At 47.2% G+C, this 15,808-nt stretch overlaps 1 protein-coding gene across 1 annotated transcript; it reads right to left on the bottom strand.

Annotated features, from left to right (window-relative positions):
• Positions 1-4,955: 4,955 nt before the first annotated feature.
• On the bottom strand, positions 4,956-12,394 carry MADCAM1 (mucosal vascular addressin cell adhesion molecule 1; the record flags this gene model as incomplete). The annotated part of the gene is made up of 3 exons (XM_081315028.1): positions 4,956-9,177; positions 11,407-11,633; positions 12,208-12,394. 3 exons carry the CDS (start codon positions 12,392-12,394, stop codon positions 8,317-8,319), a joined length of 1,275 nt encoding a protein of 424 aa, XP_081171154.1. The 3' UTR covers positions 4,956-8,316.
• Positions 12,395-15,808: the final 3,414 nt, after the last annotated feature.

Below are 15,808 nucleotides of genomic sequence, written 5' to 3'. Positions count from 1 at the left end.
AGAGGGGGCCAGGTTGTTCACCAAAGCACCAGAGGGAAGGACGAGAAACAATGGTTGGAAACTGATCACAGAGAGAAGCAATCTGGAACTAAGGAGAAACTTCCTGACAGTGAGGACAATCAACCAGTGGAACAGCTTGCCACCAGAAATCGTGGGCGCTCCATCACTGGAGGTTTTTTAAGAAGAGACTAGAGACATTCACCTGTCTGAGACGGTATAGGTTCTCCTGCTTGAGCAGGGGGCTGGACTAGAAGACCTCCAAGGTCCCTTCCAGCTCTATTCAATCAGGAGAGGGATCGGGGTGGTGGTCTTCCAGTGTTTGGGGAGCTGTAGCAAAAAAGGGGATTGACTAGGGCACCAGGGAGCAGGATGGGAAGCAATGGGTCGAAGCTTAGCGGGGAGAGATCCAGCATGGAAATGAGTAGAAATTTCCTGACAGAGCAATTGATCCATGGACCGGTTTGTGTCCAGGGGTTGTGGGTGCCCCTTCGCTGGCAGTTTTTAGGGGGAGAATGGCTAGCCATTTGTCTGACATGGTCTGATCTCCCGCTTGATCGGGTGGGTTGGACTGGAGGACCTCCGTGATCCCTTTCCAATACTGTTATTCTGAAACTAGTTGGAGAGAGAGAGAGAGCCAATCTAGAACTAGGTAGACATTTCCTGACACTTGAGAGCCATCAGTGAGAGTTCTGAGCTGGAGGTTTTCAGGGAAGGATTGGAGAGCCATTGGTCCCAGTTGGAATAAGGTCTCCTGCCTCTGGCAGGGGTTGGACTAGAAGACCTCCAGGCTCCCTTCCAGCCCTTTGGTTCTATGAAATCTCTGAATGGTCAGTTGGTCTGAAAGTCATAAGATTGTCAATCAGCACACATTCTAGGATTTTTTTTTTTAAAAATCAACTGAAGGCAGGACAAGAAGCAACGGATGGAAACTAAGCAAGGAGAGAAGCAACCTAGAACTAAGGAGAAAATTCCTGACAGTGAGAACAATTAACAATTTAATTAACAATTAACCAGCGGAACTACCTGCCTCCAACACGAAGTTTTTAAGAAGAGACTGGACAGCCACTTGTCTGAAATGGTATAGGGTTTCCTGCCTGAGCAGGGGGTTGGACTAGATGACCTCCAAGGCCCCTTCCAGCCCTTTGGTTTTTTGAAATCTCTGAATGGACAGTTGGTCTGAAAGTCATAAGATCGTAAATCAGCACACATTCTAGGATGGGATGATCAGTCAGCATTTTAAAAATGTACAGTAGATCACCTTTCTATCTGGTCTCTGTCTCTGTCTCTCTCTCTCCTCTCCTTTCCCTTTCTCCCTCCCTCTCCCTCTTTTCCTCCCTCCCTCCCTCCCTCTTTCCCTCTCCCTCCCTCCTTCCTCAGATTGTATCTGTATTGTGTACTTTTGCCCTGTATGGTTAAACTTACACACATCTGGGCAAAAGCATACAGTACAGGTAGCCCTTGACTTACGAGAACAATTGAGACTAGAATTTCCATTGCTAAGCCAGGCAGTTGTTAAGTGAGTCACACAGTCATTAATTGAATCCAGCTCCCCTCATGACTTCGCTTGTTGGAAGCCGGCTGGGAAGATTGCAAATGGCAAATGGGATGCTGCAACCATTGCAAAGTACATGTCAGTTACCAAGCACGTTTTTGAGAATAGGTGTTGGGTGTTGGTGAATGCTAGGGTGACACTTTGGACACGCGTGTCGTAGGTTCACCATCTCTGCTTCTTATCTAATTAGGTTCCCCCGCCCCCCTCCCCATCCACCCATCGCTTACTCCATTAGACTTTGCACTGCAGAAGTCAGGGAATGAATTTGAGTTATTGTGTGTGTAAATCTGGCAGTGGTTCCTGCCCTAAAGAATGTAGGAAAGCTCTTGCATAAATTTCAGCAAGTATCGTGTGAGTCAGGGGACACCGGGGTGACGGCAAGAATGGAGTTGTTAAAACAGCTGTCAATGCTGCTAACATCAGATGTTTTTGCATTGACAATAGATGGAGATGCAGCCATCTTCTCCTTTTTGCTTTTAGAGTTAGATGATGCTGGGAGGTGGGGGGGGAAAATGTGCACGAGAGTCTAGCTAGACATAATAACGCTGGACCTAGCGTGAGAACCAAGGTTATTGAAATAAGAGATGATAAGAATCGGGCTGGAGAGCTGGAGGGAAAGCCCGTGTTTCAGACTAATTGGGGGATGTGATTTATGACTGTCCACTGGAGGAGGGAATTGTGCTTTGATACTACCTGCTCGGGGGGGGGGGGGAGGAATTTAGTTTTTGGCTTCGATTGTGTTAGTGCCGATGCTACGCTACTCAAAAAAAGATTCTTTAGGGTAAACAATGCCTCAAAATTCTTTGAAGAGTTTCATCTGTCGGAACCACGACAAGAGCCATCAGAGAAATTAAAAGAGACCGGTGCTAATGGAAATACTTGTCCTTTTTTTGTATAAGATTCATATATTTGGAAAGGGTCAGGCACGAAAAGACCAGAAAAGATCAGTTCCACACATGAAGATTTGATTAAACTGATTTATTGCTAAGTCTTCTCAATTTAAAGCATGTCCCTGCTTGGAGTTAGATACGAGTCAACAGCACTCAAGGAAGGACTTATGTTCTCTTGCGGCTACGTAATGATTCTACCCTGATCCCTCTTTTAACTCTGTCCCCAGATTCTGCAATCCAATCTTCATAAAAAGATCTTTCTTGAGAATAACGAGGAATCAAAAGAGCCTGCAAGCAGAACTTTTTGTTCCCTAGCAACTGTTTTCAAAACATTTGCCTTTGAATTGGGAATCTGTACTCGGCAGCCTCTTCCCGGGGGGAAAAAAAAAATCTCTAGCCTCCAAAAAGGCAAAATTTTGGCTTGCTGGAGCAGAGCTAACATATCGATTGTGAAATCTTAGACTGCCCCTAGAGGGCAGCCAAGTACTCTGTGCCTGATAGCTTAACTATGTCCCAACTATGTCCCCCCACCCCCCATGGTCATGTGACTGCATTTTGGGCACTTGGCAAGCGGCTCACATTTATGGCCCTTGGTAGCGTCCCACGGACATGCGATCCCCATTTTTTTACTTCTAATTTCCGGCAAAGGCTACCCGTAGCAATTAACGGTGGTTTGTTTAATGGCTGTGTTCACTCAACGACCGCTGCAAAAAGGTCGTAAAATCCGGTCAGTCACATAATGAGCTGCTTTTTGACCCGTCGTGACTTAGGACCACAATTGCTAGGCTTAATGATGTTCATAAACGGAGGGCCGCCGGTATTGAGAGGGTGTCACCAGAATTCCAGCAACTGAATTAGTTCCGTTTTTAGAACCAATTTATCCCCATGTAGGTTGAGAATTTCTGATGCCCTTTCCTAATGGTCTTTCTGGGATCTGGGGAGCAAGTGAGATGTTGGCTGTTGACAATCCTTATTGTTCTGGGAACCAACTACAGTCCTAATGCTGGGAACAAGAACAAAACAGAAGCTTCATAGTCTTAGGTAAAGGTAAAGGTTCCCCCGCACATGCGTGCTAGTCGTTTCTGACTCTAGGGACCGGTGCTTATCTCCGTTTCAAAGCCGAAGAGCCAGCGCTTGTCCGAGGACGTCTCCGTGGTCATGTGGCCGGCATGACTAGACGCCAAAGGTGCACGGAATGCTGTTACCTTCCCACCGGAGTGGTCCCTATTTTTCTACTTGCATTTTTACGTCCTTTCGAACTGCTAGGTTGGCAGAAGCTGGGACGAGTAACAGGCGCTCACTCTGCTACGCGGCACTTGGGATTCGACCCACCAAACTGCCGACCATCTGATCGACAAGCTCAGCGTCCTAACCCACTGAGCCACCGCATCCCTTCATAGTCTTACAACTTACCAAATAATTAAATAGTTAGAAACTGGGATTCACTCAAATGTACCTGCAACAACATAGAAAGCTAAGCAGGCATGGTAGTGATCAGCTGTGAATGCTCCAACACCGGACGTTTCTAAGGAGAGACTGGACAGCCATTTGTCTGAAATGGTATAGGGTTTCCTGCCCGAGCAGGGGGTTGGACTAGATGACCTCCAAGGTCCCTTCCAACTGTATTTTTATTATTATTATTATCTCGTGGTGGGCAGGACCAATCTTGCCTGGGAAATAAATGTTGCTCTCAAAATTCCCAGTATACTCACCAGCCCCAGTGATAGCTTAGCCCTTCTCGGAAATAAAATTCCTGCTGGCTGGATGTGAAAACACCCTGCAACTTTCAGAAAGTGCATAGCTGAGAACCAGCTTATGTAGGTTCAGGATGTGCAGAGAGAAAGAGAGAGAGAGAGGAAAAAAAACAGCATTTGATTTACTCTCCCCTCGTTGTTCAAAACCATAGCAGTCAATCCGGCACAGGACCATCCTAAACTGTTGGGAAACGTCCAACCTGGCAGGGAGGAGGGGGTCAAGCGGGGACTTATTTATTTATTTATTTTATTTATTTTATTGGATTTATATACCACCCTTCTCCCGAACTCGGGACTCGGGGCAGTGTACAGGGCAGTTAAAACACAATATACAAGGTTAAAAATAAATTAAATTAAATTAGCCCCAACAAGTAAATCACATTCTAAAAATTTAAAATCCCAAACCCTCAGTCCAGGCCGGCAAGCTCAAATAACCAAGTTTACAGGTCGCGGCGAAAGGAGCGAAGGTCGGGAGCCATCCGGAGCTCAACAGGGAGCTGGTTCCAGAGGGTAGGCGCACCCACAGAGAATGCTCTCCCCCTGGGGGCCGCCAGTCGGCATTCCCTGGCCAACGGCACCCTGAGGAGGCCCTCTCTGTGGGAGCGCACAGGACGATGGGAAGTTGACGCCGGCAGAAGGTGCTCCCGTAAATAATCCGGACCCAAGCCATTTAGGGCTTTATAGGTCATCACCAGCACCTTGAATCTCACCCAGAAGACAACTGGAAGCCAATGCAGCTCGCGGAGTAGAGGTGTTCCATGGGAGTATCGGGAGACCCCCATCACAACTCGCGCGGCCGCATTCTGCACCAGCTGGAGCCTCCGAGTGGTATTCAAGGGCAGCCCCATGTAGAGAGCGTTGCAGTAGTCTAAACAGGAGGTCACGAGCGCATGAGTGACTGTGCGTAGGGCATCTCGGTCCAGATAGGGCCGCAACTGGCGCACCAGGCGAACCTGGGCAAAAGCCCCCCCTGGTCACGGCTCCTATGTGGTCTTCTACACTGAGCTGTGAGTCGAGGATACCCAAGTTGCGAGCCCTATCTACAGGGGGTAACACCTCACCCCCTATAGATAAAGATGGAATAGAATGGACCACCTGAGATGCCAGTATGCACAGCCACTCGGTCTTGTCGGGATTTAGACGAAGCCTGTTCCTCCCCATCCAGACCCGGACCGCCTCCAGGCAACGGGACATCACGTCGAGGGCATCACCGGGTTGATATGGGGTGGAAATAAAAAGCTGGGTATCATCAGCGTACTGATGATACCCCACCCCAAAACCACGAATGATCTCACCCAGCGGCTTCATATAGATGTTGATAAATAATCCAGACCCATGCCACCCATGACGGACTTAGCCTTGAGTCCTGGTGCAGCCACAAGAGATATACCTTTGACCCCGCCCCGAATCCCATGGAACCTTATCTGGCTGTTCCCAGGCGAAGGCAAGCGGTCTGGCGAGATTCTTGTAATACAGATACGAGTCAATAAAGTTGCTGACTTAGACTTTTCACAATAGATCTGATTGTCTGAGCCTGACATAAACAGTGGCACTCAAAACTACAGTTCCACCGAGTTCACATCCAAACTGGAGCAGGATCCGGCCACTGGTTCGGCAGGGAATGCCGATGTGGCAAATGGCCTGAATGTCGATGTGGCAAATGGCCTGAAGCAGGGCCTTGGAAACAGGCTTTTTTGTTTCCACCTCTTGCCCAGGGCAGAAAATCCTGCCAACATGTCAGCGAAGTCCTTGCTTGATAGCCCTTGAAGGCCAAAGAATAGTTTTTGTGGCCTTGTCAGAAGTCCAGGGGGCCAGAAGGGGGCATAGCCAAGGAGATGGACAGCAGGTTTTTGGCCCTTCCCTTGTTCACCACCGCCGCTGTTGCCGCCATCGATGTGAGACGTAGCCTATGACGATCAGTCCTAAGAGGGATCCAGTGGCTCCGATGGTGAAAAGGGCATCTGTCCTGACAATGGCTGCAAAAGAAAAGGTGCACAAACCATGCATTTAGTACCTTAAGTAGACAGACGCCTCCATCTTCTAGTCACCCACCTCATACAGCCCTGGTGGTGCAGTGGTTGGAAGGCAGGATTGCAGGGAAAGTCTGCCCACAGCCAGGAGTTTTGATCCTGACCAGCTCAAGGTTGACTCAACCTTCCATCCTTCCAGAGTGGTAAAATGAGGACCCAGATTGTTGGGGGCAACAGGCTGACTCTGTAAACCACTCAGAGTGGGCTGTAAAGCACTATGAAGTGGTATATAAGTCTATAGGCTATTTGTTGTGATTCCGTGCCAGCCTGTAATCCTGGCAGCTGAGTGCGGGGAATCAGAGGAGGAGGAGGAGGAGGAGGGGCTTGGGGAGCCATCAGAGTCGGAGGAAGGCTCTGATGAGCCTCCAGACTTACAAACTGATGGAGAACCTGGCCCCTCCACTTGTGTTCAGGATGAGACTCAGATGTGCTGGGAAGCTGAGTCAGACTTTAAGGACGCACAACTGGAAGACATTATAGATGCTGCAAACACCGACAGGTTACAAGAGCAGGACAGAGGGAGGCAATGGGGCGGCTCCAGGGGAGGAGGAGAAGGCATTCAGAAGCCATGCCCTGGGGCTGCATAATAAAAAGGGAAGGTGTGGGAGGTGCTGGTTGCTGAAGGCAACTGTTTGTAAAGGATCCCAGTTTCAAGGGCTCATGTTTTGTTCGCGTTGCCTGTGAACTATTTCCTGTTTGACTCGTGCTCCGTTTTGCTTTTGGGACAATTATCAGGTTTGTAACTCAAATAAAAGGGGTTAGTTTTCCAGCCTACTTGTTAAAAGAGGGGTTTGTCTTTGTGAAGTAACAAAGACGTACGTAGGCTGGGACAGAACACTATTGCTATTGCTATTGCTATCTAAGCCGTGGTGGTGCAGTGGTTAGAATGCAGGATTGCAGGCTACCTCTGCCCACAGTCTGGAGTTCGATCCTGACTGGCTCAAGGTTGACTCAGCCTTCCATCCTTCCGAGGTTTGTAAAACGAGGACCCAGATTGTTGGGGGGCAAATATGCTGACTCTGTAAACCGCTTAAGAGAGGGCTGTAAAGCACTATACAAGTCTAAGGGCTATTGTTATCACTATTGCTATTATTTTCCACCCTTCCTTTGTCTGTAGGTGAGCAAGAGACTAAGATGAGCAACCTCCCAGCTGTAGGAATATTAAGATTACAAATATTAAAGACCTAGGCCCGTAAATTACATTTCTCCACAATTTAGGATAATTTGACCTCTTCTTTATTCACATAAGTTCATTCTTTTTTAATGCAAATAATATTGTTCGTAAAGATTTTTTTTTAAAAAAACTTTACAATTAACCATTTTAACACATTTTCAAAAAAATGTTTTTTTAAAAAAAATACATTAAGGTTTTTTTTTAACCTTTTATTAGTTTTATAAATAACTTAAGGCAGCAAACTTATTTAATGCTTCCTCCTCCTCCTCCTCTTTTCCCCACAATGACAAGCCTGTGAGATTGGGCTGAGAGACGGTGATTCTCCCAAAGGCACCCAGATGGCTTCCATGCCTAAGGCAGGACTAGAACTCATGGTTTCCTTTTGATTGAGCCAAAGTGACCAGATCAGCTTTTCTGCATAAGATGGGACTAGAACTCACAGTCTCCTGGTGATTAGCCCAAAGTCGCCCAACCAGATTGTACCCTAGTGCACTCAATGCGACCCAAACCCAATACAGGTAGTCCTTGACTTACGACCACAACTGAGCCTAAAATTTCTGTTGCTAAGCAAGACAGCTGTTAAGTGAATTTTGCCCCGTTTTATGACCTTTCTTGCCACAGTTGTTAAGTGAATCGCTGCAGTCGTTACGTTAGTAACAGGGATAAGTGAATATGGTTCCCCCCTCCCCTTTGACTTTGCTTGTCAGAAGGTCGCAAAAGGGGATCAAGTGACCCCGGGACACTGCAACCGTCGTAAATACGAGTCAGTTGTCAAGCGTCCGAGTTTTGATCGCGTGACCGTGAGGGATGCTGCAGTGAAAAACGGTCGTAAGTCACTTTTCCCCCAGTGCTGTTGTAACTTGGAGTGCTCTTAGCGAGTCAGGGACTACCTGTCTCCTGAGTGTGCAATTTCATCTCACTCACCAGCAGACACCACGACACGCAGGCTGGCTATCCGGGGTGGGCTGGCAATCGCAACGCATCGATAGACCCCCTGGTGCTCCAAGCTGACATTCTCCACCGTCAGGGTCGACCGGCCCTCGGCTTCCTCCAGACGGTACCGGGATTGGGCCACCGGGGTTTCCACCCACTGGATTTGGACATCTCTGCGGCACTCTGATGCCTGGCATGTGATGCGAAGGGCACCTCCCATGGTCCCTTGGGCAGGCACAGGTACGATCAGGGGGCGACAGGGGTCCTTGGGTTTTTCTGTGGCCCCTTCTGTCGAGAAACCGTTGGCCGTGGAAAGAGGCTTGGTGGCTGTTTTTTCTGTGGTCCCTTCTGTCGAGAAACCGTTGGCCATGGAAAGAGGCTTGGTGACTGGTTTTTCTGTGGCCCCTTCTGTCGAGAAACCGTTGGCCGTGGAAAGAGGCTTGGTGGCTGTTTTTTCTGTGGTCCCTTCTGTCGAGAAACCGTTGGCCGTGGAAAGAGGCTTGGTGGCTGGTTTTTCTGTGGCCCCTTCTGTCGAGAAACCGTTGGTCGTGGAAAGAGGCTTGGTGGCTGTTTTTTCTGTGGTCCCTTCTGTCGAGAAACCGTTGGCCGTGGAAAGAGGCTTGGTGGCTGGTTTTTCTGTGGCCCCTTCTGTCGAGAAACTGTTGGTCTTGGAAAGAGGCTTGGTAGTTAATTTTTGGTCTGTTAAGAAAGGGACAAGCAAAATAATAATAACAACAACAAACAATAACAATAATAACAATAATAATAACAACAACTTTATTGTCACTTTGAATGTGCACCAATCGGCATACATCAAAATGAAATTTCGTTGCATGCAGCTCTCAAAGGGTCACCACCTCCAATATACACTCCTTGTTCGTGGCCAGCTCAAGTTTCAGATCGTCCATTTTAGTCTGTAGGGAGCGAACGATGGCAAACAGGACAGATGGAAACGGGGCTCCATGTGGATTAGCCCTCAAATTAGCTTGTATTCCTGCACGACAACCTCACCTCCCTTCCTTTTTCTGATCCTGTCCCTTCCACCTTTTCCTTAAAGAGGCCTTGCTTCTTTTCACCCCTGGAGCACACTGCCGCGGCCACCAACTCCTCCAAAAGCATGTCTCTCTTCCTCTGGGCCTGCCGACAGCCTCATCCAGTTCCTTCGCTCCATAAGCCCCGGGACCTCTCCTCCTCTGCCTCCTTCGGAAGCAGCCCTGATTTGCAATAGAATCTGTCGCTGGGCCAGCAGTCAGATCTTGCTGCTGTCAGAACAAATTCAAACAGCGCCAACGACGAGTTTGGCTGAAAGACCTAAACCTAGGGACATCTCAAGATGGAATTGTGCATGGTGATGGACCACGTCTCAAATTTTGGAGAGGTTGTCCCCAGCTCTGTCAGAGGGTTACCTGTTGGGTAAGAAGATCCGGTGAGATCGGTGGCCACTGTGATGGAGTTACGGTCTTCGGTTAGGGATTTCAGCGCTGGGGTGGCTGTTGGTGTAACCACAGATGCCCCAGAGCTGCTATGCTCAGCAGAAAGAAGTTGGAGAAGGCTAGTGGTTGTCCCAAGTGAGGACTTCCAATCAGCTGTGGTGAGTAGCCCCAGAGCAGATGTTCGACTTGTCCTTCCAGACGTGGGAGTAAGGACGGTGGTCTCACTAGCACTGAGAAGCTCCTGCATAGCTGGAAACCAAATATTTAGAATTGTTAAGAGAAATTGTTTCAAGGCTTTAGGTCTCCTTTGATAGAGGGTGGGTAGGGGTCAACTGGCAGCCTCCAAAAGTCTCCAGAATGACAGGAAAGGGAGTTTTTAATTGGCAAAATGACCTCCCTAAATTAAGGTATTCACAAAGCAGCAAAACCCCGAGACAGGGGTCTTCAAACGTGGCTGGCTGAGGGATTCTGGGAGTTGAAGTCCACAAGTCTTAAGAGTTGCCAAGTTTGGGGATCTCTGCCCTAGGCACAAAACAGGCCTGAAAAATTGGCCTCACCCATTACAACAAAGTCAAAACTTTACTGGTCCTGTTCCACTCCCCCCCCCACCATCACCCAAGCCAAAGCCAAAAAAAATGGGGCTGAAGGCTGAAGAATTTGCCAAATCCAAAATGGATTAAATTTAGCTAGTTCATTTTTGGCTCTTTAAAAAAAAACAACCCAAGCTGTACATGAATAATATTTTTTGTGAAAGTTATTGACTAATGAAATTGGGGATGAAAATGATAATATTTAAAATGAAGGCAAGCTCTCCAAATATAAGATTTGCCTGTAATTATGGAGATAGCCAAATTGTTTTAATTAGAAGGATTTATCTAGTTTTGTTTCTGCTTTGGAAATTGCTTTGGGACTTTTTGCTGGAAACTGGGGAAAAAAAGAAACTTTGATGATTAGAATGATTTTGTTATTCTAGAAATGACTTGAAATATTTAGAAATCTGAAGCCAAAAGTTAAGGTTGTCTCTCTCTTTTTTTGTATTTTACTGCACTGAAAAAAACGTAATAAAAAAACCCAATGTTTCCTCCTCTTTGCGCCCCTTTTCTTTCTCTCAGTTTTATAACTTTTCCCCCCCTGTATTTTTATTTTAAAGTGAAAATTAACAGTAAAAAAAACATCGCTCAAAGAAAACATTCACCTGCAATCCTGATTTGGCACGGGCCCTGTTATGTATCCAGGTGAAGTGAACACATACACACTTACATAGCAGTCACCACCAGGGGGCGTTGAACTGTATCTGTTTTGGCCGGGAACCCAGTTTCGGCGGGAAACAGAGGTTCAAACCGATTGGCTGGCTGCTCACCTTGCCAGGTATAAAAGGAGGGCAGGTAACCCCTATTCCCCACTACAGTCACTTCCACCGAATAAAGATCTGCCATGCTGTACTCATCGTCTCGGCGTCCTTCCTGCTCTCCAGAACCCACAACACAACAGGCCCTGTTTCAAAGTCTTGGGAAAAATGTCGACCGCGCGTGATACTTACATTTGGGGCTGGCGATGGCCATAGCAACCCTCTCTTTCGTAAAGCTCTGGTCTTCGACCACCAAAGTTGCTTTGCATTTATAAGCTATGGCTTCCGCAACCGTTGGGAGCTCCAGTTCAGAGCGGTAGACGAACAGCTGCTCTTCTTCCTCTTCCATTACTTCCTCCTCCGTCTCCCTGGAGGCCTCCAGTTGTTCGTCTCCCTGGAACCAGCTCAACGTAAGGGCGCCGTGAGGGTAGACGTGAGTCATGGAGCAGAGCAGGCGAGCCGGCTGCCCAACGGTCAGTGTCTTGGGCTGGGAGTCCAACTGCAAAGTATCTGGAAAAGCTGAGACAAGAGGATGCAGGATGCAGACCTGCTGTGTATTTTTGTAGCTTTGCTTTCGGCTGTTAAGTGCCAACCAACCCCATCCCCAACTGGGGCAGTCTCTTTTCTGTGCCACTTGAGTAATAATTGCACTGCACTGTATTAACTATAATGATATTCCTGGGCCATTTGTTTTTCCTTATGGTTTCGGGAAATGTTGGAATCTACCCAGAGGACTGGCATTATTGGATTAGAAATATAATTATAGTTCCCATTGTGAAAGAACAGTGGTAACAACTTCCAGAAGAGATACACTCCATCATTGTCTGTCCCCGAAATGTTAGAGATGCCCTCGAGACAAAGTTGAGTTTTCACGAGTACGAACACAAGTATGCAAAGATGATCTCCGTCCTTTGTTTTCTCTTTTCCTTCCTCCCTTCCATCTTCTTTCCTTCCTTCCTTCCCTCCCTCCCTCCTTCTAGTCTTCTAACTCTGCTTCTCTCTTAAATTGCCCCCCTTCCCTTCCCTTCCCTTCCCTTCCTCCCTTAGAAATGGATTCCAGGAAACCGACAGAGCAGATGTCTTTTGAACTTACAATATACTTTCAGCTCCACCTTGGCCACAGAGGGCACGCCGTGGCACTCTCCCGAGCACAACTTTGTCCCCTCCATGTTAATGGTTGCGCTGCTCAGCGTTAGGATGCTCTGTCTCTGGTCTGAAATGATGTTCCCCAAGTCGGTGTCCAGGCCTTCCCATTGCACTTCAGCGCCAGGACAATCCATGGAACAGATGAGTTGAAGGGTGCCTCCACGTTCCACCAGTGGCTTCGGAGGCTGGATGGTGGGCCGAGAAGTTGGAAGACCTGCTTGGGGCAAATGAACAACTTCCTCAGCTCTAGGCACTGACGGAGATGTCTTGCTCAGCTGAGTTCGACTGCCACTTCCATCCCCTTCCACCCGGTACAATGTAAGCCCCACCTCCTCTACCTCAGGGGTCTTCAGACATGGCCTTTTTATGACTTGTGGACTTCAACTCCCAGAACTCCTCAGCCAGCGTGCCTGGCTGAGGAATTCTGGGAGTTGAAGTCCACAAGTCATCAAAGGGCCAAGTTGGAAGACCCCTAGGCTAGACAGTCTTGGACAGGGGTCTCCAATCATGGCAACTTTAAGACTTGTGGTCTTCAACTCCTAGAATTCCTCAGCCAGCGTGCCTGGCTGAGGAATTCTGGGAGTTGAAGTCTACAAGTCATACAAGGGCCAAGTTGGGAGACCCCAGCTTTACAGTGCAGGAGATCCTGGGTTAATCTATCAGCATTTAAGTGCCGTGGTAGCACAGTGGTGAGAATGCAGTACTGCAGGCTAACTGGCTGCTCGGATCAGCCTTCCATCCTTCCGAAGTGGGTTAAATGAGGACCCAGATTGTTGGGGGCAACAGGCTGACTCTATAAACCGCTCAGAGAGGGCTGTAAAAATCCCCGTGAAATGGTATTTAAGTCTAAGTGCTATTGCTATTTAGATATTCTTTTTTCTTACATCGGGGCTGCCACAAAGAAGAGCGGGGGGGGGGGGGGTTTGTCAACTTATTTTCCGAAGCACCAGAAGGCAGAAACAAGAACAAACAGGTGGAAACTGATCAAAGAAAGATCCAATTTAGAAACTAGGGAGAAATTCCCCTGTCAACGACAACATTTAATCAATGCCTCCAGAGGTTCTGGGTGCTCCATCACTAGAGGCTTTCAAGATGAGACTAGATAGCAAAATGGGTTTCCTGCCTGAGCAGCAGGTTAGAAAACCTCAGAAGTCTGTTATTTTGTTGTCTGCTATGCCAAAGGTAAGGGACGCGGTGGCTCAGTGGGTTAGGACGCTGAGCTTGTCGATCAGAAGGTCGGCAGTTTGGCGGGTCGAATCCCGAGTGCCGCGTAACAGAGTGAGCGCCTGTTACTCGTCCCAGCTTCTGCCAACCTAGCAGTTCGAAAGGACGTAAAAATGCAAGTAGAAAAATAGGGACCACTACGGTGGGAAGGTAACAGCGTTCCGTGCACCTTTGGCGTCTAGTCATGCCGGCCACATGACCACGGAGACGTCCTCGGACAAGCGCTGGCTCTTCGGCTTTGAAACGGAGATGAGCACTGGCCCCTAGAGTCTGAAACGACTAGCACACATGTGCGGGGGAACCTTTACCTTTACCTATGCCAAAGGTAAAGGCTGATTCTCCAGTGCCCCCAAGGACAAATCTGGGGATGAAATCACAGGGGATGAAATAGGTCCTTGGCAAATTAATCGATGCTTTAATACTAATGCAGACCCGGAAGATGGACCTGTTCTACAATCACCTGTAAGTGTATTGTACACAGCCAACCGAACGTTTTCAGATTCTATTTCTGAACTTACAGCAAAAGAAAGGCTGAACAAAATAAAAACGGCAACCAATCAACACAGCAGATACACCTCTGATTGCTTTGTGGGTCCAGTTTTCAAAATGTATCTATGAAGTGAAGTGACTTGGATATCCAGTGGCAATCAGTGTCAACTGTCTGTGCTGCAAACCGCTATTCGCTTTTGGACTCTCTTCTCCGGGGTCTCCCCACAACTAAATTCAGATTAGCTATAATAAGGATGCGCATGAATGCTTTTGCGAATTGAAATTTTGGAAGAGATATATAAATAGGACATATGATATGCGATTTCACACATACAGACACACGCACGTACGAGAAAAAAAATCTGACTTACTGCAACTACAACAGATCAAACTGAACAGGAACACCAAAGAAATCCTGGCCATTTCTTTCACTCCTGGATATCTCTCAACACGGGAGCCAATCTTGCTCTGGGTTAATCCTTCACTTCCTTCCTTCCAGCTGTGTGGCTAGTTCTTCATCTGTTCCAAAATTCTCGCACCAACAACTCTTAAATTTAAAAGGGATGTCACTGCCCCCCCTGCTCTTACTGGGAAGGAATCCCCTTCTCTCGGTTAGTCTCCTCCCATTTAACAGAACTTAACTGCACAATAGTATTTTCTTAAGTATTTTGTTTCATTTTTCAAACTGAAGGGTGAATTTATATATTTTATTTTATTTTAATTCCATTTATATCCCGCCCTTCTCCGAAGACTCAGGGCGGCTTACAAGCTTAGCAGTATGTTAAAGTGAACCCTCTCCCACGCCCCCGAAACTCAATTCTAACGGCTTTGTGCTAGATCCCAAATGCAGGTAGTCCTCAGCTTACAACCACAATTTCTGTTGCTCAGCGAGACATTTGTCAAGTTTGCTTTACCCCATTTTATGACTTTCCTTGCTGCAGTTGTTAAGTGAGTCACTGCCGTTGTTAAGTTAGTAACATGGTTGCTAAGTGAATCGGGCTGACTTTGCTTGTCAGAAGGTTGCAAAATGGAATCACATGATCCCGGGACGCTGCAACGGTCCGAAATAGGAGCCAGTTGCCAAGTCTCTGAATTTTGATCACGTGGTCGTGGGGATGCTGCAGCGGTCGTAAGTGTGAAAAGCGGTCATAAGTCACTTTTTTCCCGTGCTGTGCTAGCTTTGAATGGTCACTAAATGAACAGTTGTAAGTTGAGGACTACCTGTACGAGGGATTTAGCCGAGAATATATGCATCGTCCCCCCTCAGGAAGAGACGGCAAACTCACATTATTAATGTATTGCCAAAAGTGGCAATAACACAAATTCAGGCTTAGGGGGAGGGAATGAATGAGAGCAGGTTGAACTAATTATTATCCAATTTTGGAAGAAGAAATCTACATTTGATCTGCAGCAATATGTGTTGGTTGTCAACCGTTGAAGAGTTATCATTATTTTGACAAAAGACGAGGGAAGAGAGTTTGAGACAACACGGTCACCGTTTTTGGAGCTGTTTCACAACACTTTTGTTTTATTCCAGTTATTATTTTTCTTCCTAATTACTATAATCATTAATTTTGTGGCTACATTACACTGCTCATTCTGCTGTCCGACACTTTTTGGTCCTTCTGTCGATTAACCTGATGTAAAAACATACTGTCAAAGTGGTAATATGCCCTTTAGATGGCTGGCAGTGCCAAAAAAATAAATAAATACGCGCGCACGCACGTACATATTAAAACAAAAACAAAAAAACCATTCAATCAGCCAAATGCTGCTTCTCCACAGGCAAATGTCTGTTAACTGCAGATTTAGCTACCTAGGTATTGTTAGAAGTG

Source organism: Vipera berus (genome assembly GCF_964194415.1).
Source record: "Vipera berus genome assembly, chromosome: 1".
Taxonomy (NCBI): domain Eukaryota; kingdom Metazoa; phylum Chordata; class Lepidosauria; order Squamata; family Viperidae; genus Vipera; species Vipera berus.
The sequence above is the reverse complement of the archived record's forward strand: the minus strand, read 5'-3'. Positions and strand labels throughout refer to the sequence as shown.